This window comes from Crocodylus porosus, unplaced genomic scaffold (genome assembly GCF_001723895.1).
Source record: "Crocodylus porosus isolate Cpor-Errol unplaced genomic scaffold, CroPor_comp1, whole genome shotgun sequence".
NCBI classification, from domain to species: Eukaryota; Metazoa; Chordata; order Crocodylia; family Crocodylidae; genus Crocodylus; species Crocodylus porosus.
In genome coordinates this window covers 15,961,682-15,984,675 of record NW_017728923.1, presented here as the reverse complement: position 1 = coordinate 15,984,675, position 22,994 = coordinate 15,961,682, and the positions used below count along the sequence as shown (strand labels likewise).

The 22,994-nt window shown below is 41.8% G+C and overlaps 1 protein-coding gene across 4 annotated transcripts in view; it reads left to right on the top strand.

The window, feature by feature from the left end:
- LITAF (lipopolysaccharide induced TNF factor) overlaps positions 1–22,765 on the top strand; it is a 28,937-nt gene extending 6,172 nt beyond the window's left edge. Inside the window, exons 1-5 of one of the 4 annotated variants that reach the window (XM_019540117.1) lie at positions 3,539–3,740; positions 7,752–7,861; positions 16,123–16,326; positions 18,546–18,702; positions 19,215–22,765. In XM_019540117.1, the coding sequence (XP_019395662.1) occupies positions 16,128–16,326; positions 18,546–18,702; positions 19,215–19,323 (465 nt within the window). In that variant the 5' untranslated portion in view covers positions 3,539–3,740; positions 7,752–7,861; positions 16,123–16,127 and the 3' untranslated portion in view covers positions 19,324–22,765. Of the gene's footprint in view, positions 1–3,538; positions 3,741–6,441; positions 6,668–6,896; positions 6,922–7,751; positions 7,862–16,122; positions 16,327–18,545; positions 18,703–19,214 lie in introns of those variants that run through there. The other 3 variants (XM_019540120.1, XM_019540118.1, XM_019540119.1) reach the window with 3 other exon arrangements.
- Positions 22,766–22,994: the final 229 nt, after the last annotated feature.

Here is a 22,994-nt window from a genome sequence, read left to right as displayed (position 1 = left end):
CACAGTGAGGCGGGTAACTCAGCGCAGGAGCGCCTCCTCCTACTTGCCTGCCACAGAGGCTGCCCGTGTCAGGTGTGTTGTTTGATTAACACACACTAGATGAGTGATTCTCAACTGCAGTGCCAGAAGACCCCTTTAGCACCATTAGGGGTATATCCCCGTGAGCAGGAACATGCGTTTCCCCGGGGACAGGTAGCAGCAGCACACCTTGTGCCCTTCTGCTTGTCCCTGGGGAATGCCTGTGCCATGTGTGCTCTGGCATGTGGCAGGTTACTCCGAGTAGGGTAGGGGAGGCTGGGGCCAGCAACTGTGATAGCCCCAGCTGCCTTACCTGGGATCCTGGAGGCCTCCAGGAGCTGCAGTCTTAGCACTTCTGTAACAGGGAGACTGGTTGGCATCTGGAGCATGGCTCTGGCTGGCTAGGCCCCAGTTTTGGGCGTGCTGCCACCACATGCACGACTGTGGTTTTAGGGGGGGAGGGGTTGGCGTGGGCTTCCTGGGGTCAACCCCTCCCCCCCCAGCTGCAAAGAAGCCCCCCATATACCACACATCTGCACTAGTCTGGATGCCCCCTAGGTGTGCAAACACCTATACATGATTCACAAAATAAACCCAGAAATTTCAAAGAGGAAATCCATATTGTCAAAAACATTCTGACATGTTGTGGTCTTGTTTGAGACCACATTTAAAAATGTATTTCCAGTCATACTTTTTTTTTTTTTTTTTACACACTATAATAAGTAATTTAGGTTCTAATATGGGATTCCACTAAATTCAGAAACATTGTGGAGGGCTGTCTTGACTCTGAAAAGGTTCAGAAGTACTGCTCCAGTTGGTGCTGTTTTGCTGTCTGTCAAAAAATCTCCTGGGAAGTCACCTGTCCTGGCTTGCAAGTAAAGTGAGTCTTAGTTTTTGCTCTCTGCATTTTTTGGATAGTTAGGAATTTAAAATGTAGGACTTGACACTGTCCTGTCTGCCTTACACAGACACCTCAGCATCAGCTAGCATACCACATGCTGGCTATGGTCCCTGCTGTGGGACATGGGAGGGAAGGAGAGAGAGAATTCTTGCTTGAGCAGTGTGGGGGTTGAGGCAGGGGGAAGCCAGGCAGACCCTGCTGTGCTTGCCATCTCTGCTGGAGCTCCAGCCAGGGAGCAGAGGAGTGGAGCCAGCCCTGCTCTGGAGCAGAAAGCCCTGCCCAGGGCTGCAAAGCATCTGGGATGCTGGGGGACTCTGTTTTAAGCTAAACCAGGAAGGGGTCTGGGACAGACATTGCATAAACTGGTTTGACCCAAATCAGTTAAGTCTGATACTACATTCAACCAGATTTATCTCAAATTGGTTTCAGCCATTTTCAGACTAGTTTATGTGTACTGAATATCTGTTCTGTTACAGGTTTAAACCAGTTTCTGATCACTTAAACTGGTTTATGTGTGTGGCAGGACACTGTTGGTGCCTGCAACTTTAAGGGCTGGAGCAGGCAGCAGCCAAGTGTTTTGAGTGCAGCAGCCATTTTGAGAACTAGGTGTATAAAAGCTGTAGTCTGCTGCTGCCAGCCCAAGGGGAAATAGTGCCTGGCTTAGCTATAGAAGGTACATGTGGAGATAAGGGCAAGAGCTTATGGGGATGGCTAGGAGGTTCTTGGTCCTAGGCATGACCTAAAACTGCGCCTTGCTGGGGGTGGGTGGCCTGGTGGGGCTCCTCATGGTGTGGGAGCCGCCAGGACAGTTACCACCCCAGCAAAAGGTGGGTTAGGGCACCTTAATAGCCACAGCTCCCACAACCAGCTGGGTAACTCCATAGTAAGGCCCAAGAAAGTGGACCCATGTAAGAGAGTATGGGATAGTTGCTCAGAAGCCTGACTTTAGGCACCCTCAACTGGTCAGTGCTGAGGCCAGGACCAGAAGGGTCAAAAGGGACAGTAAAGGGACAGTGGCCACCATGAGGGCCACCTAGAGCCAAGGGCCTGGAGTTCCAACTGGCCTTGGAGGTGAGGCCAGGGCCTGTGTGGCCAAAGGTCCTAGGGGAGGGCACATCTGAGAGGGGGAAGACTGCAGGGAGCTAGGCAGTCCTGAATGAGGGCAGAGTAGGCTGCCTGATAGGAGGGATCTGGTTGGGGTCCAGACTGGAGTGTTATGGAGCCCAGTGTGGGGCTGGAGACATTAAGAACTGAGATGCCATCTGCGAGGCATGGGCTGCAGTGTAGGGAAGGTTTGGAGCTTCAGATAGCACCACCTGGCATCAGGGAGCAAAAATGGGCAGCCTCCTGCCTAATTAACACCATAATTATGTATCATCCAGGTGTGGCAGACTAGAGAGGCAGGCATGCGGTTAGCCCAGAAACAGGTGGGTGGGCCAACATCTAACTGGCACCGGGAAGGCCCCCTGTTACAATGTGTAATGTCTATCCCTAGCCCAGATGCTTGCCTAACAGGATCTGGACAGGAGGTCCATAGACAAAGAGGGTGACCTATGCAAGTATGTGATCACGAGGACAAGGCACCATTGGCTACTGGGGAAGAAGTACTGTAAGGAGCAAGTTTGCTGCACTGGAAAACTGAGAAGCAACTGGTAGAAACAGAAGATAAAAACTGTTCTCTTAAGAGGAGGAAGAGATGATGGAAATAGCTGGAGACTGGAGCTTAGGAAGATATAAGGATAATGTGCAGGTGATCATACAAAAGAACACAAAGAGGGCCAAAAGGAGAATGACTTGTGATTCATGCCAAAACCAGTAAGGGAGTTCCCTCTTGGGAACTTTTGTTGAAGAATTACCAGGCTTGTCACCAGAGCAGGACCAGAAATTAGCAGGTTCTGCTATTTGCTAGAAGTAAAGATACTGAGACCTGGACCTGAAGCTTAAAGGAATCTCGATACGATGAGAAAAGAATCCTTTGTGCTTGATGTTAGGACAGTGGCATCACATGGCAAGATTCTTGCTGGAACAGGAAAAGCCAGGCAAGAGAGTTGAAGAAAGAGCAGACTTCTTCTAGTCTCTGGAGAAAGGAAAGTGAAGACATGACAAGATGATGATGATCAACAGAACTCAAGAATTGGTGCCATGTGGAAGGTTTTCAGATACTCAGCCATTAGGATGCAATCAGGGAAAAAAAAATGTACCCTAGTTATTCTCAACCAGGGTGCTGCATCACCCTGGGGTGCCTTGAGAACTTTTCAGTTGTTCCACATGCTGTGTAATGTTAACTATTAAGCGTGCACACTTGATTTGCAAGAGAAACCCAAAGATCTCAAATGGGAATCTATAGTGTTTAAAATATTCTACCCTGTTGTTGTCTGAGTTCTTTGCAACAGAAACTTGTCTATTATTTTTCTGTAATCAAAAAACCTGGTAAAAACTAAGAGCTGGCACTTTTGGGCATGCCATAAGTAATAATTGGTACAAGTGACTGCAGTAGGGTTTGGATTCTATTGTTAGGCCAGTTTTGTACCAGGACAACTCACTGACTACAACAGTTGCACAGTAGTGTAGGTGAAAAAAGAATCCAGCCCTCAGAAGCTGAACAGGATGTGCTCCGTTTTCAAGCTTGTTTTGCCTTGCATCTTCGAATTTGCATTTCCTACCTCTGATTTGTTAAGAAATTACTTCCCAGTAGTTACAGTTCCTGTGGGGAAATTCTAAATGAGTTATTTCTGACTCACCTACTATGCCTTTTGTTTCCTTCTAGTAAAGCTGTCTGGTGACAGAGCCTGCTTCCTTCCACTGAGTGCAGTCTGCCCAGGTGTGTGTAGTTCATTCATTACTCCAGTATTTCCAGTGCTGTTCCTGGATTAAAAAATAAAATTGCAGCTGACTTTTTTTCCCCACCCCCAACACTTCCTGTGGAACAGAAGTGCAGTGGACTAAATTTTGTCTTTTACATTGAGAGGTATTACTAGCCTGTATGATACAGCACAAGAGGGGAATTGCAGAGCTTGTCTGTATGTGGTTTCTCTCTCTCTCTCTCTCTTTGTAAATACAGTGAATTTAAGCATGAGGAGTCATGAAATTTAAAACATACAACCCCCCTCTGTTTTGAAACTCAGTGACAAAAAGATCCTGGTATTTACGCACACACTCACTCCCCTAAGTTGTATTTTCTTCCTTTTTGGTTTTTCCTCTGCATCTCATTCTTTCTGCGTAATCAGATGTGGCTATTAATAAAAGCTAGAAACCTATCCTTGCTGTTCTTGTCTGGCATCTTGTTTGCTGAGATTCTCTGAAGAGTCAGTAAAAATAAAACTAACATAAAAAAACAAGCTAGCATAATGTAGCTCTGACAAACCTGCATTAGGCAACAGTTACTACAGTTACAGAGCTAAACATTAACATTGGTGCTCTGTCCTAAGCCACCCTGTATGACCATTAAAAAAATAAAAAACCCTATCCTCACCAAAATGTATAGATATGATGAAGGAGTTTTAGAACAATTATTTTTGACAGGCTTTATTCTGAAAAGTAGCTGATGATGGACACAAACCTTATCTATGTATATTTACTGCACTAGTTTTAAAATGTGATTTAAAAAATAAAAGTTAAACCTGTTTGTAATCTAGTAAAATTATACTTTACATTTGCTGGGCCAGTTCTGTGCCTGGGGTATTGCTAATTGCTCTTGTCAATATTATTACAGCCAGAGTTAAAGATAATTACATTGTGGTGTCCTTTTAATCCCGATGCCTACTCTAATAAGGCTTTGAGTTTAAAAAAATTTCGGGGCAAATTAGTTCAGATTGTATACACAAGTGTGGAATAAATAGCTAAATCAAAACATGTTCATAAGTGAGAACAAAAAAAATAGACTGTAAACAAATATATAGCTAATTCGTTTACTTCCTAAGTGTAATGATGTACAAAAAGATTTGAAGAAGAAAAGAAACCTGAATGCCCCACCTATAAATAATGGTGAAAAATGTTTTTTTAAACCACAGCTTTAGTTTTAGCAATATGGCTGTATTACTGGTAAGATGGCTAGAGACATTTAAAAATATATATATGTTGCTATGAACTGATACTTTTCAGCCAATTCTTATTTGTTTATATCCTCTTTTTCTAATGTAGCCAATAACTGCGATCATTTTATCTAGATATTAGTTTGTATTATGGAATCAATGTGTACGTCTACATATTCTCACATAGTACCATCAAAGTAGGTATGGAAACATTTCATGAAAGAAAAATAAGAACCAGCCCAATTCATCTGCAATTCTGATAAAGGCAATGACTGCCTTGACTCTTACTTTTTACTTGTTCCTTTGCAATCCAGTATCTTGCCTTACTGCTGTTTTTTGCCTATAGACAATAAAGCAATCCTTACTCTTTTTTTCTTCTCCCTTTCCTTTTGGGTTCCCCAGTGGCACACAATTAAGCCCTGGATTCACAGACAAAAACAAGTGTACTTTTTCAGTTACCTAAGCCAAACATGCTAAAGAAGATCTTTTAGGATGTAGGTTACATGGTAGAAGGTTTCTTTACTAGTTTTTGGCTAATGTGTTAACTAAAACCTGGGAAAATGCTGGTGTGGACAAGGCAGTTCATAGTGTTAACAGGTCAAAATGCTGGCAAAGTCTATGCTTTTCTTGTAGGCCACAAGCCAGTGTTTCAAGACAAACTTGCTTGCAGTATTGTTGTGGTGTAGGGGTAAAGTGTACATTATAACAGGACCCTCTAAACATGGCTTTAAACATGTTTGGGTACTTGTCAACAGATTGTGAACTACTTAAATTATTCATTCTCTTCTATAGTACTTACCTCAAGCTGCTACACCTAGGGACAGCTCCCTTTGTCTCCTATGGGATTTGAAAAATCCTTATGGGAATTCAGGCTAGCATCACCTTCCTTCTTTCCCCCCATCCCCCACCAATCAAACACATCCATATGGTTTGTAATGCACAACCTGTGAAAATCATATAGACCAGGGTGACCCACGTTTTAGTGACTGTTCCAAAAATGTTTCAAGCTTATACTCGGATAACGATTGAAAAATACTTTTGCCAGGTGGGACATACCCTTGCTGCACCACACCGCGCAGTTGCCTGTCAACTAGCTTATAGCATGAGGTCAGGTTTTATCTCGAGTCAGTGGGGGTTTTTTTGTCAGTTCTAAACTTGAGTCCATGAGAGAAGTTATAGGAATCGGGGCTTCATAATAAGTCCTTAGCCAATAAGTTTCCAGGATAATAGATCCTTAAAAGATTTCATAATTTTCTCCTTTAGCAAGACTATTAGTATGTGTAACTAGGAGTCTGCTTAATTCATAGTTGCTGCCAATGCAATATTTCCTGGCAATTGTGGACAGTTTCACACACGATCAACCTCACCCCCCATTACATAACATGCTGTCTTAGAACGTCCCAGTGCTCACCGCAATACAAAGATAACACAACAATCACTGCAGTGATAGCTCACCATTGACTTAAGGTATCAGTCAGTGAAGTGAACATGTTTCAGTGCCATCCTTTAAGAAGCTAAATACAATACCAATGCCCCTCTGCCAGTCAGTGACCAGGGGCAGAGCCACAGGAAATGCCTGCACAATCAATTCTGTGGCAAGACTTAAGCTGTGAAAATTGCTTTGTCTTGCTGCAAGTTAAGTAGACCCCTATGTATAACCAGATGTTGCATACTTCTTTGAGACTCTGTTAAACAGTCAACACTTTGGAGCAAGGGGGTGAGTGAGAATCTTGTTAATAGCTTTAGGTTTATGCCCCAGGACCTGGTTTGGAGATACTTGGTTGAATGAAGCCAGCTTTTCCAAGTAGACCTCAATGAAGCCGTCAGGGTTTGTTTAGGTTCCACAAACAGGTGCAAGATCCACCTGGCCTCATTATGGTTAGGAGGGTTTCATATGGGTCAGGGTCAGGGTCAGGGTCAGGCTCTGGCTCTGAGAGAGCAGTGTCTTGGTGCATCACTCTCTGAACTTGGGTTTGTGGCAGTTCCTGTATGCTTTATACAACTGTTGTTAATCTGAGCAGTTTTGATTGAAGCAAAGCTGTTTAGTAGGTTTTTTTCCCTTTCTTTTCTCTGCTCAATGAGTTGGTTTTGTGTGGAAGGAGGCAGAGCTGTGGTGGGAGCCTGCCTAGGTGGAAAGTGACCAGAAGGGGTGCTGCTTCTTTTCCCCAAAATAGGCATTGGATAAAAGTCTGTATGGTGAAAAACAGGAAGGATTGTGGAGTAGTGGCAGCCTTCTGTAGTCATGGTTCTCCCTCCAAAATCATAATTAGCAATAGGAATAGCTGAAGTGGGTATTTAAGTTGCCTCATTTACTCCTGGCTAGCACTTGGGTCAACATGTTTTCATATCACTGAGTACAGCTGGGTGTAGTGAGTTGATAGCCACTGTTTTGTGCACCATGAGTTGGTGGGGGAGGGGAGCACTATGGGGGAGGCAGTCACTGGGGTCCTGAGCACACACTGAGGCTAGAATCTTTGGCCCACTTATTGTCCTATAAATGCATTCTTCAGTTGAAAGCTAATGAGGTATATAGTCTGCACCAAGAAGCTGCAGTCTCTGTCAATTATTTTCTTTGCCTGAATTACAGGCATGTATTAGGGAGTTTACTGAAATGATTAGGGCCTTTCTGTGCATCATTCTTGCATGTAGTCTGCATGCTACTCCTAAAGTCTTTTTGTATATTGTAGTTTTGGATTGTGAAAGCACCAGTAATTTTGCCTAATTTGCAAGTTGTATATGCAAATAATCTTGTGTCCGTTGCTTTAGCCTTCTGTTTTTAAGCCCTTATTGTCCTCTTTTAGATTGTCGGGTTCTTTTCACCACCATCTTTCCTATCTGAATCTTAAGGAAGGAGTGTCTTGAGAAGACTGGAACTCCGCTACCAGCCCAGCACTGTGCCTGTTCCATTAAGGTAATGTCTCTTTGAATTTAAATAAGTGGCTCATTTTGTGTATAACGCACACAGTTCCTTATAATGTTGGTAGAAGTCGTGCCTTCTGAATGGGCACTTAAAATTATACAGCACCTGTAAGATTTGGGGCTTTCCTCAGGGCAACTGGTCAGAATTCCTCCTCCTCCTCCACACAGTTGGGCAGGGGGCTTTCCTTTGTCCTTCAGTTCAGAGAGATCTGAACGTCAGCAATGGCTGGTGTGAAAAGTTGTGGCTGAAACCTTGTCTGGCTGAATGAGTGGAATCTTAATATCTTTTTAAAGTATCTGTAGCATTGCACAGTAAAGTGCGCAATATTAACTGCATCCAATGTTACCCTGTTTTGTTCTTGCTGATGAAACCTGCGTTTGGAGGAGTGGTAGATGTTTGTTTCTGATAACAGGGAGAGAGTCTTGCTCTGTCTGAACCTTTTCTTACAGTCTTCTAAATGTTGGTCAGTTCCAAAACAAATATGACTTTGGAATAGTTCGTTTTGCAAATATTGAAAGAGAATGTTCTGACTTCTTGTTCTTCATTCAGGACTACATTTTTTAGGTAAATTTAAAAATGTGACCAAAAAAAACCCGACAGCTTTTTCTCTCTGCTCCCTCCTAAGTATGAGAGGTGTACTTAGAGCATTTTTGTTTGGGAACGTTTTCATAAGTATAAAGGGGGGGGGGAAGAGAAGGGGGACCTCTACCGATGTGTTGTTAGAAAAGGTCTTACCTTTTCTAACACACGAAGGAACACACAATCCCAGCAGATTCTCTCTGCCTGAAGAAGGGTGTTTATGCCTGAAAGTTTGCAAAGAACAATTTTTTCCTTCTTTTTATTTAGTTGGTCTAAAAAAAGATATCACATTTACCCAAAGAACCTTGACTGCCTAAGTCAAAGAACTTGTTTTGCCCTACAGCACAAAGTTGGGGTGGTTTGTGATGGTTCTTAGTTCGATTGGGAGTTTCTACCACAGTCTTGGACCCAAAACAGCTGTTTTTGGAAGGCTGCAAAATTTCTCTTTCAGAAGAACAGGAGTAAGGATTTTCCAAGGATATAGACTGAAGTTGTTTTGTTCCCCATCCTTTTTAGCTAGTGATATCTGAATTTGTGTGCAAATTTTTGTTCACCCAGCTGTTTTTATATTACATTATTATTTCAGCATTGAAACAGTGCAACTCTTAATAGTACCTACACATGCATTATCCTTGGATTTTGGTTCTGTTTTATGGAGAGTTGTGGCCAGCTTTGTAAATTTAGTTACTAGTTTTCTAAGTTTATTGATTTTTAGGTATTATGATGTATGATCAAATTATAAAGTGGTAGTGTACTTTGTAACACAGTTGGATCCCTGAAGTTTGGGTCAAATAGACCAATGTAATTGTGACCAAGTCTCTGATTTTCCTACCTCAGTTTTCTATGTGTACCCAATGGTAACAAATTTGTACCATGTACAATAATATTATACATGCGTTGTACAATATTACAAGGTTTAATGTTAAAAAATGCTTTTAGATCTTTGCAAAATAAGAATTAAGAATTCAGCCTTTTATCTTGTTGAAGCCTTTATTCATCCTTAAAGAATGAAACAAGCCGTTGATTGACATCCATTATTGGGGAAATAAAACAATGGTGTCTGACCATTGAATTAAATGGATCCACTGGGAGTTTCAGGGAATCTCATTCCACAGTCTCAGTCAGTTGGCTGCAGTCAGGGTAACAGGCTGCTGCATTCAGTAAGGATCTTGCAGGCTTACAGATATTCATGGCTTTTCAAGAGAACTGGAGCTTGAAAGAATCTGACCAAATATTAGAAATCTCTTGGGATAGTGTTGCACAAACAAAATGCCCTCTGAAACTGAGAGCTGGACAATGGGAAAACTTCTGGAATGACCAGCTACTTGGTTTGGGTTCCACCTTAATGCCTACCAGTTTTATAGCACCTAACATTCCTATTTAATGATATAATTCATGTGGAGGGTATTATTTGATGGTACAATGCTTAGCTTTTGGTTTTTCTTGTAGTGTTTCAGGAACCTTGAAAAATATTATCTTTTTCGTCCCTCCCTTGAACAACACAAGAGTTGTTACTTTATTTCTTCATTTTTGGCTGTCAGACCTACTGGTTGGACAAGTTCTATTGCACCCACAAGACTGTCATGCTCTATGTATTTCTCCATTGTTAATGCTTACTGATTCACATAGCTTCATTATAGTAAACAAGCTTCTAAGTCTGATGTAATAGATTAGCTCCCAGAAATGTGTGCCTGCTTTAAAGATATGAGTTTTTTATAGTTTCCCCACAAACATTCATTGTTTGCTACTGTGGAATTCATTTTGCTGAGTTAAGAAATTACTGTATTTTCTCATATACCCTCAAATAAAATATTCACCTTGTTTTTGAATGAAAGGGGAAAAGTTCTGTCTTTAAAAAGACTGGTAAGTAGCAGTAAGCACTTCAGCTAAGTTTCTGCAACAGGAGCTTCTGCTTGGGGTGGGGGGGAGAGGAAGGAAAGGGTCCATAGGCAGCAGCTAGGGAGCCCCACATATAGCCACTACAGCATTACTTTCCCTCTCCCCCACTACCAGCAACAGAAATTGCTATTATGGTGTTTTGTTCCTTATAATGCACACCCCCAATTTCCAACAGCTGGATTGAGCAGGGGAAGGGAAGGAGTGTTGTATGCAAAAAAAAAAAAAAAAAGGTATTTAGGTTGTACCATTTAACTAAAAGGGGTGTTTTGTGTGCGTCTTTAATTTAGTTAAACCAATATAAAACTGTCCAGTCCTTGACTGGGGGGGAACTATTAATACAAGCCAAGTTTAAATCAAAGTAAAAGTGTCCACTGTGTCCATATTTACTAAATTTAGTTTTAAATTTAAACCAATTCATATTTGAATGTGGATGAGGGAAAAATTTGGATGGATGGGCAGCTTGTATTTACATAGCTGTCTGGTTCAGCTACCATGTGCAGCAAAAACTGTAGCTGAGCAGAGTGCTTAAGTGATAGTAAACTCTTATTTATTAAGTAGTTCCTTGGTTTGGTCAATATGAAGCTTATGTCTGGTTTTTCTTCTCTCTCATTTTTCTTTCCACTGCTTTCCTAAGGCCAGGTACAGACATTACACTTTTACTGGTATAAGTGAGCAGAAACTGGTCTGTACCTGTAACAGAACAGAAGTTTGGAGCACACAGACTGGTTTAAAAATGGCAGAACCTGGTCTAAGATTTCCACCCCCGGAATGTGTGTTCTGTTGGCTACCGATCTAAACTACACCACTTACAGAAAGCTGCGTAACATAGATTCTGGTTCAGGCTTTTTGAATGTCTGTACCCAGCCTTTGTGTTCATAACTGATCCGTTTTTTCTTCTGTGCTCTATTTAGATAACATGCTTTTCTAAAAGCACAAATGGCTGTTACTAAAATGTCATTGTAGTTCAGCAAGTCCTAAAGGATTTATATACCCAAATGTTTTCACTTGATACAGGTTCTCTCTTGATGAAATGTGTTAGCGTAGATTGATTTTTAACTTGGTTTCCTTTTTCTGAAGTGTAGTTGAAACAACTTTTATGTACTCCCGTTTACCTTCCACCTTGTTTCTCTGATAATCATGCTTCTCTGCCCACTCCTGGATTTTGAAATGTTTAAAGCATGTTTCGTTGTTTCAAGCATTGCTTGCTGTATTAAAAATACTGTTTACTTTGTGATAACATGCTAGCCATCGCTATGTCCTTGAACCTGCATGTTGTGTCTAGGTAATGCTGAGCACTGTTTGAAATGTATGAATACTGGTACTATCTAGTTTTTTTGTGATAAATTGAGAGCATTGTTGAAATTGCTGCTATAGCTCGAGAGTTCTAAATGTATCTAATCTTAGATTGTGTTAGTGTCAGGTTCCTTACGTTATGTTTCAGATAACCAAATGTCAACTGAAATAAGCCAAACTTCAGAGGCACAGAATTTTCTAGCAGCAGTCAGATGGGCGGGTTCAGGATAGTTTTTGGCCCCCGTCTAGCAGCATGCTTTGTAAACAAGGCAAACCTTAATTTGTTTACAAGGCCCAGATGCTGATTTCTGAAATAAGACATATAAAAATACCTTTGTGGTTAAAGGGCAAAATTCTTAACATTTTAATTTCCAGAGCTGAACATCGAGCTTATTTTATCAACATGTGTTGGGCAGGCAATTGATGAAAAAAAATACATGGAATTTAACATCCTTTCTTTTCATTTCAGTCAGTGACAGAATGATGGGCTTGCATGCTTTTTATAATTACCTTAATAGCTCACTGAACTGATTCCACACATTAGTTGAAATCAAAAATGCTTTGTGCTTAGAGCCATTGCTCTCAATTATTTCCAAAAAAATTGCACAAGGAAACTCTTGTTCAGAGCTTTCCAAAAGGTAGCTTTTCAAAATAGCTGAAACTGGTTTGTGATAAACCTGGTTGAATGTAGGATCAGACTGAACTGATTTGGGTCAGACCAAACTGATTTGGGTCAAACTGCTTAATCCAGTGTCTGTCCCAGATCCCCTGCTGGTTTAAGATAAATCAGAGTCATCCAGCTTCCCAGTATGCTCCCTAGCTGGGCAGGGCTCTCTGCTTCACAGCATAGCTGGCCCTCCCCTTTGTTGCCTCGCTGGACCTCAGCAGTCTCTGCAGGCATCTGCCTGGCTCCCCCTCTCACTTCCCCACTCTCTGCTAAGCAGGCATTTCCCCATCCCTCACAGACTCCTCAGCATTAGCTAGCAGACCACATGCTGGCTACAGTCTGTGCTGTGGGAGATGACAGGCAGGCAAGCTTTTTGGAGCTATTCAACAGTTGTCCTTTCTTGGAAAAGCTGCTTAAGAGCGGTTTGCTCCTTCCTTTTCCCCCCCACCCCCCACCACTCCCTGCTAAGCAGGAATTCCCCTCCTTCCCTCTGCCTTGTGGAGAAGGTATCTGTGTATTAGCTAGCAGACCACATACTGGGTCTGTGCTGAATCAACAGGTAGCTGGTAATGTCCCTCTGTTTTTTTAATGGTGTGATGAACACTGAGATAGGGGTGACACTTATCAGTCCCCCCACCCCCAGCTTACTTATCTGTCAGTTTTTGCTGCAGGCAGTATACAGAAGCAAGGCAGGAGTTTGAAAAGCTCCATATGGTCAACAGATGCATGCACTGCGCACGCCCCCTTTGCCTCAGTGCTGTCTGGGGGCTGGCAACACTCCCACCCCTTGAGCAGCGAGCTGGGAGAAGCCTGGGACTGCAGGCAGGCTGGGGGTTCACACCCCTCCCTAATCAGAGCCCCCTGCTGGGACTTGGCCACACCCCCTCAGCTCAGCTTGGAGAGGGAAGGGAGGGCTGCTTTAGTCCTCCTTGCCCCCCTCCCCGCTTCCAGCTGAGCCGCTCTAGACATGTGCCTGAATTTCCTCTGTCCAGAGGGATTGTCTCTATGGTTGGAAACTGGTTCAGCCTAGCCAGGTTAAACTAACCTGCAAAGGTTGAATCAATTCAGGCTTAGGCTTTTTGAGTGTTTGTCCCTACCCAAAGAGTATGGGGAAGGAGCTATAATTTTTTTAACTGATCCTGTTTGGCATCAAAGTCCATTGAGGAAAATAAACAATTTTATGGACTATGTCTGTGTCCTGCAATATATCTGGAGATTTTTCTTAATGATAGCCATTGTCCTGTTGCAACAGAGCTTGATCTGCCTTCTCCTCTTCTACCACATTAAATGAACTCCTAATGGGTCCCTTATGGTCAGCACTGCTTTTTTTTTTAAAAAGGAACCCAGCTCTGTTGTCTTTCTGTTCTTATTATAAATAATATCCTAGTAACAGTGTGTGTTGTGATAGCTTTAGAGGAAGTGTTAGTAAGTTTGTTTCTGTAAATAGACTGAAAAATTCACAAAGTATGTGGCATAGCTTGTGAGAAGAGGTTTGCTTGTTGTTTAACTTCATTTTGTAAACCCTTTTGTATAATGTTGGTCTGAATTCCCACCCAAACAAGGAAGTTGCCTTTGTTTAAGACTTTCTTTTGTGGTTTTGCTGTTGGAGGTTGGCCTTAAGGCTTTAAATGACCTTCTTAGATTTGTAAGTTTGGAAATCGGTTAAGTTGTTGACAATAGTTACCAAAAGAGTAAGGTGTCCAAATTCTAATTTTCATTACACTTGCAGTATATCAGCAGGATATGTAGTGGTATCTTGTAATATGTAAGTGCTAATAAGGTGATTAGTGTATCCCAGTAGAGGACTGTTCTTTGGAGTTGGACTGAGGCAGGTTTCTCTACAACTGAAATACTATGTTGTCTCTGTGGCATTACTAAGAGCAGCTTCTCTTCAAATTGAAACATTCCTCATAGTTGTCTCCTAAAGAATGGGAATAGTTATGAAGGAACTGATTGTTGAATTTATTACTATATCAATTCGATTTACTTGATTTCACTGAAACATTTGGTTCACTAGCTGTTTCAGCTTAGTACCACATTGGTATTGGAAGCAATCTTTGTCAAGTTTTAGCTATGTTTGGGGGGGGGGGGCGGGAATTAACCTGTTTTATACAAATGTGGAATCAAAAATATGCTAATGGCATTTCTCTTGTTTTGAAGCTTGTGTTTCTATTTCTATACTGCCAGAAGTATATGGAGTAAGCAGCAGATAAGTTCTGTCCTAGATGCAGGTTCCATCTAGCCTACTATAAAGACATTTTGCAATGTCTGTCTCCGACCCCTTCCTGGTTTAAGTTTAAACCAGAGTCCCCCAGCATCCCAGATGCTTTGCAGCTCTGGGCTCAGCTGGGCTATCTGCTCCAGAGAGCAGGGCTGGCTTCGCCCCTCTGCGCCCTAGCCAGAGCTCTGGCAGAAACTTGCAGGCACAGTTGGGTCTCACTGGCTTCCCCCTGCCTCACCCTTCACTGCCATGGTCCTTAAGCATGTGATGTGCTAGCTGATGCTGAGGGATGTCTGTGTGTGTCCAGTTTCACTGGGACAGGCAGACAGAACAATGTCCACTTAGGGGTTTTAGAGACAATCAACAGATAACTGGTAATGTCCCTACATTCCTTTCTTGCAAAAGGCTGTTTAAGGAGAGCTTGAACTAATGAGAGGCTTTTGTTTTCTTGATGGGCTGCTAAATGCTGTGTTATCAGCTCCCTCATGGCTCCCTTGCCTGTCAGATTTGCTGTAGACACTATGAAGAAGCAAGAAGATGGAAACGCTCAATATCATCAACAGATACATGTAGTGCATATCCTCTGCCCTTTGCCTCAGAGTGCTAGCTGGGGGCTGGCAACACTCCTGCTCCTTGAGCTGTGAGTGGGGAAAAGCCTGGAACTACAGGCGAGGGTGGGGGTTAAACCCCTCCTTAATCAGAATGTCCTGCCAGGGCCTGGCCATGCCCCCCTCAGCTCAGCATTGTGGAATAGAAGGGAAGAATGTTTTAGCATCCCTGGACTTCTAGTTTGAGCCACTGCAGGCATGTGTCTATATTTGCTGAGTCCAGAGGAAATGTCTGTCCAGCTGCAAACTGGTTCAACCTAGGCAGGTTAGACTAACGTGCAGTTCAGGCTCAGGCTTTTTGAATGTCTGTCCCTAGCCTGGGAGAAGGGAGACAATAAAAGTAAGCATAGGGCCAGAATGAAATAAATGGGGGAAAGAGGAAAAAACATTGTTTTTATGCCAATGATATATGGCCATAAAGTGATTGTTTGAACTTGAACAGAATTTGCATTGAATCTTTAATATAAAATAACAAATGTAACATTGAGAACCTTTGAAAGGTGAAGGGGCTTTTTGAGTTGCATTTACCTATGCAAACTTACCAACAAAAATGGTCCTATATTAACTCTTCCATGATGAATCGAAAATAACCACCATATCCTGAACATGTATCTTATTTTAACAATGGTTCACATGTTCCAGTTAATGCAGAATGTATTCTGCACTTTTTCTATTTAAAGGGATATGCAGAGAACCCTCCTCTCCCCTGGCCCAAGAGATGAAGGGGACTGGTTGCTAGTTTAGTATGTTTACCAGAGATGATGGATGTGCCTTAGCATTTTCAGTTTAAATAGCAAGGAACCCTGGGAAGAGCACTGTGAAAACTGTCAAGACTTGCATTTAATATAAGAAAACTTGTGCAGATTACCAAGTAAAAAAATCTTTACCAGCAAGCCCTGTTTTTGTTAGCTGAATGCATGCTGTATCATAGCTGAATAATTTGCCAAACATTTTATGTTCTGGTTTTCTCCCCATTTTGTTTTAGACCCAATGGCTGCTCCTCAGCCCTGTCCATCAGCTCCTGGAGGCTACCCAGGCCCTTCTGCACCTCCTTCCTATGAAGAGACAACAGGAATTAATGTTAATTATCCATATCCTTATCCTATGCCAGAACCTGGGCATGGACCAGGCACAAAGGGTATGAATCCTCCTCCATATCCTACACAAGCCGTACCAGCTCCTAATCCAAGTAAGTGATGTTTTGTACAATTTTCTTGTACTTGTGGTAGCATGTAGGGACCCTAATCCAGGTACTGTTTAGACTTGCAGTGATCATGATTCACAGATTTTCTACATAGCCTGCCAGACTGCATGTGTAGTGGAACAAACAGAAATATGGTTAACTTTTCACTCAAGGGGGATTGGTGATGACTACATATCTATGAGACTGTCAGTAATTATCAGTTGTTAGCCATATTTTTAACTTTTTTGAGATGAAGACTGATTAACATGAATGACTAATTATTACATCACTATATTTTGCATGTCATAGAAACATGCAAGAATGATTCTTGATACTTATAATGAAGAAAAATATAGTAAATAGTAATTATACATATAAATGAATCAGGTACAATGTCTTACTACAACACTATATTCGAGGTATATGAGTTAGTCAAAGATTTTTGCTATGCTCATAGCCAGAGTAAAAGTAATTATAGAATATAAAACAAAAAGGCTGATCATCTGTATCCTGTTAAGCCAAAAGCTGAAGTATGTCCGGTGTTTTGTGAGTATCTGAAGGCTTTACAGATGCAATAGAGGGTATCTGGATTTCTTTTTCACTGACTTCAATTGTCATCATTTCTTTTGCTTTGCACTGCTGCAAAAATATAGTAATAAAATGTTCAGTCATGCAGAGATGCATCAAATTTGATACAATCAACTATACATGTGGCATGGCAGGAGGCATGATTGTGTAAATTATATACTAGATCCCATTGTGTCTTTACTTGCACATGGGAAGGACCCCTAGTGACAAACTAACTGCATTTTACTCTATATGTTACAGGACACAAGGCAGAAGTGATTCTTGAATATGTACAAGGCCCTACTTATAATACTGTGTCTGACAAGCTTTATTATTAATAATGACTAGCAAATTACCCATCAAGAATGATGGTGGGGGAGGGGAATGGACAGGGATGGAGGAGTGGGGGGGAGCTTGCTAACTCTAACTGTCACTGTCTCCTGGGGGGTGGGGGGAAGAGAGCTTGCCCTGCTGTCCCCCTCCACCAGCCACCTCCAAGGACCAGGGGTGGGAAGGGCTGCACACAGGCAAACTAGAGATGCACTGATATATCAGTGCCATATTGGGATGTCACATGCAGGCGTGCAGCCACAGCATGCACACAGCCAACAATGCAACCCGGCGGCATATACAGCAGCACCCAGCAGGTAAGTCTGTGGAGAGGTGGGTGGGGGGACAGATCAAGGCCCCCACAGTGAGGGAGGGAGTGGGGCAGGGGTAGGGACAGCAGGGAATGGGACCTTGGGATTGGGGCAGGTAATGGGATGGAGCCACAGGAGGCTCATCCAAAGGCACTGAGGGGGGAGGGTGCAGCTCCCCACTAAGGCACTCACCCCAGGGGGAGGCAAGCACCGCCCCCCCGATTTGTGCACAGGACAGAGGTGGGCTGCATGGGGCAAAGGGAACAGGGTGAAGAGCCCCAGCCCACAACAGGCAGCCCACTTCTGCCCCATGCACAAATCTGGGGGGGATGTGCCACCTATGCCTCCCCCAGGGGTGCATGCAGCAATGGGGAGCTGGTCCCCCTACACCCTTCCATGAGGCTCCATCCCATTATCTGCCCTGGACCCAGGGTCCCATTCACCCTAGCCCCTGCCAATGTCCCTGCTCTACTCCATCCCTCACTGTGGGGGGCCTTGATCTGTACCCCCTGCTCCTTTCCCTTCATCTCCCCTCCCCTCCACAGACTTATCTGCTGGGTGCTGCTCTACACACCACTGGGCTGCGTTCCTGTAGGGTTTCCATATTTTTAGTTTAAAAAGACACCTGTGGCAGGTTGAACATGATTGTGGGGGGCCCAGTGATATGCACGTGCCCTTCCCTGGCTCCTCACTTCCAAGCCACAGCCCTGCTGCTGTCTCTCACTCCTGACCCATGGTACCCCAGCTCCTGCCAGGACGTGTGGGGCCCCCTCCCCACCTCCCCAGGCTCCAACTCCCCCACACACCCAGAGCCCCCCACACCTTCACAAATTCCCCCCCATACACATCCCCCGCATCAACCCCCAACCATACAAAGTACCTGCATGATTTTGAGTTTTTTAGCTGTGCTATTAGAATCGCAATTAATTGTGACTAGTTTTTTAAATCATACAACTAATCGCAGTCAAATTTTTTAATTGTTTGACAGTCCTAGAACATGTTTCTTTGCTTGCTCAGTTGCAGTTCAGACAGTGTATGTGCAGCAGCCGGTAACATTTTACGACCGTCCAGTTCAGATGTGCTGCCCTTCCTGTAACAAGATGGTAGTGACACGTCTCTCACACAATGCAGGAGCATTGACCTGGTTGTCCTGTGGCAGCCTTTGCCTGCTGGGGTATGTCGAGTTACATTCTATCCTTTCATTTTAATTCTGTCCACCCATTTCATTCCCATAGAGCAGATACGTGCCAAGAGTCTGTGCTTGCTGGGGTGCTTTCACAGGAAACTTCCTAGTCCTGTTTTTACTTATTAATATTAACACATTTTTGGTTTAAAATGGCAGAAATAAACTTCCACCGATGCATCTGTTAACTTACTCCAGCAGCAGTAAGTCAGAAACACTTTGCACTTCAAGGGAGAGTCATGAATAAGAAAAATGGAAGTGCCCACATGTTTATAGTTGCTTGAAAACTGCTAGGACTCGCTTGGTTCTTCCCAGTAAATGTGATATGATGGGCTGAGTGGCCTTCAACCACAAGGCATGCTTAAAACTAAAGTGAAAGTCCAGTGAGAGAGAGAGATAGATATATATCTATTAATTTCAGTTGTGCAGGCATTGTGTGCAGGAAGAATGTTACTTATTATGAGCTGAAGACAGCACAAAAGACACTGTTTTGTCTTTTGCAGGTGTGTAGCTGGCTGCTGTTTTATCCCTTTCTGCATTGATGCTCTCCAAGATGTGGATCACTATTGTCCAAACTGTAAAGCTCTCCTCGGTACCTATAAGCGTTTGTAGGCAAAATAAAATGCTGAGTAAAAATGGATGTTCAAGATTGGTCAGCACCTTTACAAGCTGTTGCTAAACTTCATGGAGATCTCTGTATGATGCTGTGTATTTTTTTGTCATGAATCAATCAAGATGTATGTTGCTAGGTTGGTTTCAATATTAAGAATTTGCTTGAGGACTTGGGTCTAGTAAGAAGGTAAATAATTTGTCACTTGACAGGCCACATACTCATTTTGGCCCATGTCGATAATGATCAAATGCCATCCCTGTCTTGTTGGTTTCTGTAAATTAAGTTAGTGATGACAATGCAGTTATTCTTACCTAATTAATGTTGCACACTATTACCTTCTGTTAGCAGATTCAGCACAGATGTGAAGGCAGACCTGGCAGGAAGAGAGACTTGCTGTTTTCTCCTCTGGTGGGGAAGGCCTCTACAGAAGTGTTGTCTATATTCTTTAGCTAAAAAGGACTCTGATCTCCAGTCTTGTCAATCTGGCACCTTTTACAAGCACTAAAATTCACTTTAATTTTTGTTTAAAGTTGCCTTTAAGAGAGAGCCAAAGAAGTCTGAAGTTTTCCTTTCCCATAGATGTTTTACCAAATAGAGACAGCTCAGACTATTATGCGAGAGGGTTTCTTAACCTGGCTTTTTCATTAGTTAAAACTTTATCATGATAGAGAGGTTTCTTGATGGAATACAGTTATACATCCTTTGGATTTTTTTACTGAGTTATAAATATGGAAATATATGTATTTTTTTCTAATAGTCAAGGGTCTATCAACATTTCTATATCAGTATGATCTTTCCTTTTATAATTATGAGAGCCAAAGGGTAGATCCTAAACAAACCTCAGTCTTTTGCTAATTGTGTATAGCATGTATCCCACCTGTAAAACTGTAAAATCAAATCCAAATGTAATCTTTTTTTTTTTTACTTGGTAGTCTGATAGCCATATCTTTCCATTTAGAAGATAACTTTTGTATGAAGGAGTTTTTCAGAGTATTAGATATGATTTGTACACTGATTGTTTGCAATGAAAGATGGGTTTCTGAAATCAAAATAAAACTTGAGTAAAGGCATTAAGATGCTGGTTACAAGAACTGAGGGACAAGTCTCTGATGCTTCTAGCAATTTATGCTTGAAACTCCAAACTAGCATCTGATCCTTGTTTAAAATAGATTATGATTTGATAAGGAAGGTTCAAATGTGACTTGTCTTGATTGGATTGAATGATGCCTTAGTAAAGTCTGTTAGGAGTGTAAATATAGGCTATGGTTCTAAAGCTGTGTTAATCTATGTAAGCAATAAATATTATAACTATATTCCTTTAAACTGTGCCTTTTTATAAATAGTTGGAATATGGCTAACTTTGAAAACACTTCAGCGTAATGTTGAAAACAGTGGCTGCTAGATAGCTTAAGGATACAAATATGTATATACAGGTGATACATTACTTTAATTTTGCTAAATTGATGCTTTTTTGTTTCAGGTTGTTTTAAATGTTTAATAAGAGCTTTTTTCAACATTACAAGTTTCAGGTCTGATATATGGCTGTACCATCAGAATTTACAATAGTGGCTACCACCTGGCAACACAAAATGGTAATCTCTGGTGGATTTATCTAATTCTGTCATTATGGTTTAATTTGCTGCTGTTTCAATTTGCTACTAGATGATCACCATCCTTTCCAATGATCTACTCTTGATAATTGGTCACTACTGGATACTTTTGCCACTTTTTGCAGTGGTAGCTTGGAATGGTAAATTAACCAGAGTTTACTACGATAAGTATAAAACAGTATGAGTCTTTAAATACTTCACACTGTATTTACGAGGTGAACTCTCACAAATACACCAGCTGTGAGTATTAGTTACCTTCGCTCAATAAAGCTCAGGCTTGATGAACAGAGCAGTAGACAGTAGTGCCAAGAGCCCTAGATTGGAATTACTTCTGTGGAAACAGGAAAGAGAAGTTATCATTATCATAGAGGAGTAAGGCCAAAAGGGGACCTCAAGAGATCATTTAGTCCCACCAGGGATTGAACCTGCTATTTTGGTATTATTAGCACCACACTCTAACCACAGTGGAAGTGTTTACATGTCATTCTGCATGGTGTAAAGGCTGCTTTCTGCATTGTCATTTGGGTGTTGTGAAGTTAATTTTTTTCACATGGCTATTTCCAGTGTGTGGTGAATCATGATGTGCAATGTTTCGAGGTGGGGGGGATTGTTTGTACGTTTTTTTTGCAACAGAATGCCTTTCAAAAGATCAGATAAGATCAATGAATGTTTCATAGTGTGTTACCTACACTGACCTCTGCAAATATTTGTCCTTATTTTGAATATTTTCATATTTTTTTTAAATGTGTTTTCTATATTAGTATTGGGGATACCTTAATGGGCTTAGTAGTGGGGCTCATCTTGCAATTTTATACCAATGTACACTAACAGAGCATGAAGTGGTGTAATAGTACAAGCCAGACTGTCCTGTGTGACAGCCCACTGAACTCATCTACAGTTAAGATGTCAGCGCCTTGGAGTGCTCTGCAGAATATGGGACTATAGCTTTTGTTCAGTTTTAAAAAGTTTTAAAATGCTTATAAATCTAGTAGTGCAGAGGTCAAGGTATCGGGTGATAAATAGAGACTAACATAACATGCATATTGGTTGCCTCATGGCAAAGCATTATGTTTTTATTCTGTTTATGACCCAGAAAATCTTTGTTTAGCTCACTGTTTATGTGAGACAGAAATGGTGAAACGCATGACATTTCTTAACCTTGACATTTGCTTGCATCACAAGAGGAGGTATTAATTTGCACCTCTAATGTTGCTCCTTTCCACAAGTCTAACAGCTACTCACTTCTTGAAAATGTAAGTTTGCTCCACCCTTCAAAGTGACGTCATGGAAAATCTAAGTCAATAGCAGAACAGTATTTTCGTAACTTGCCAGGCAAGGAGTTTAGTGGTTTTCTTTGATATGTTGCATTTTCTTTGTTTTGTCGTGGAAGCAGAATAAGACTCATGGAGTGGATGAATCCTTTCAAATGTTGCATAAACTTGTTAAATCACCTGCAGACACCATCTTACTACCAATTAAATGTTCCTACTTTGAGCTTTTTCCCTTGAAAAAGTATGTTTCTTGTGTAAAGTTGAAATGGCAACAGAACAGACCAAGAAACTATTAATTGTCAAAATCAGTGTAACAAAGACATGCAGGAGGTATTTTACTATATGTGAACATCTTTGTTAGTCACTGTCTGGTTTTTATACTGAATACATTTAAAATAAAATCTTTTCTCTTTTGTGTAGAATAATTTCAAAACATGTTATGAAGTGTTGCATCATATGTGTGAACAGTGGTTCTGTTAAAATATGGGCTAAAGATGTTGCTCTTAAGATAAAAAGATGCATGCTGTCTGTCTTGGATTAAATTTCTTTAGGGCCAGTGGCATCCTTATCAAAGATGTCTTTCTCTTGCACACACATCCTAACTTTCAGGTGTGGCTGCTTGACTTTAGGCAGCCACTGAATTTAAGATGACCTTGAGTATAAGATAACCCCCCAATAATTTAAATTCTATACATAGAAAATGTATAAATTCATTATAATTTTCTTTGTATAGAAAATAATTATTTGGGGATCTTCTTTAATCCTCCCCACCTCCCCTACTGCTGCAGG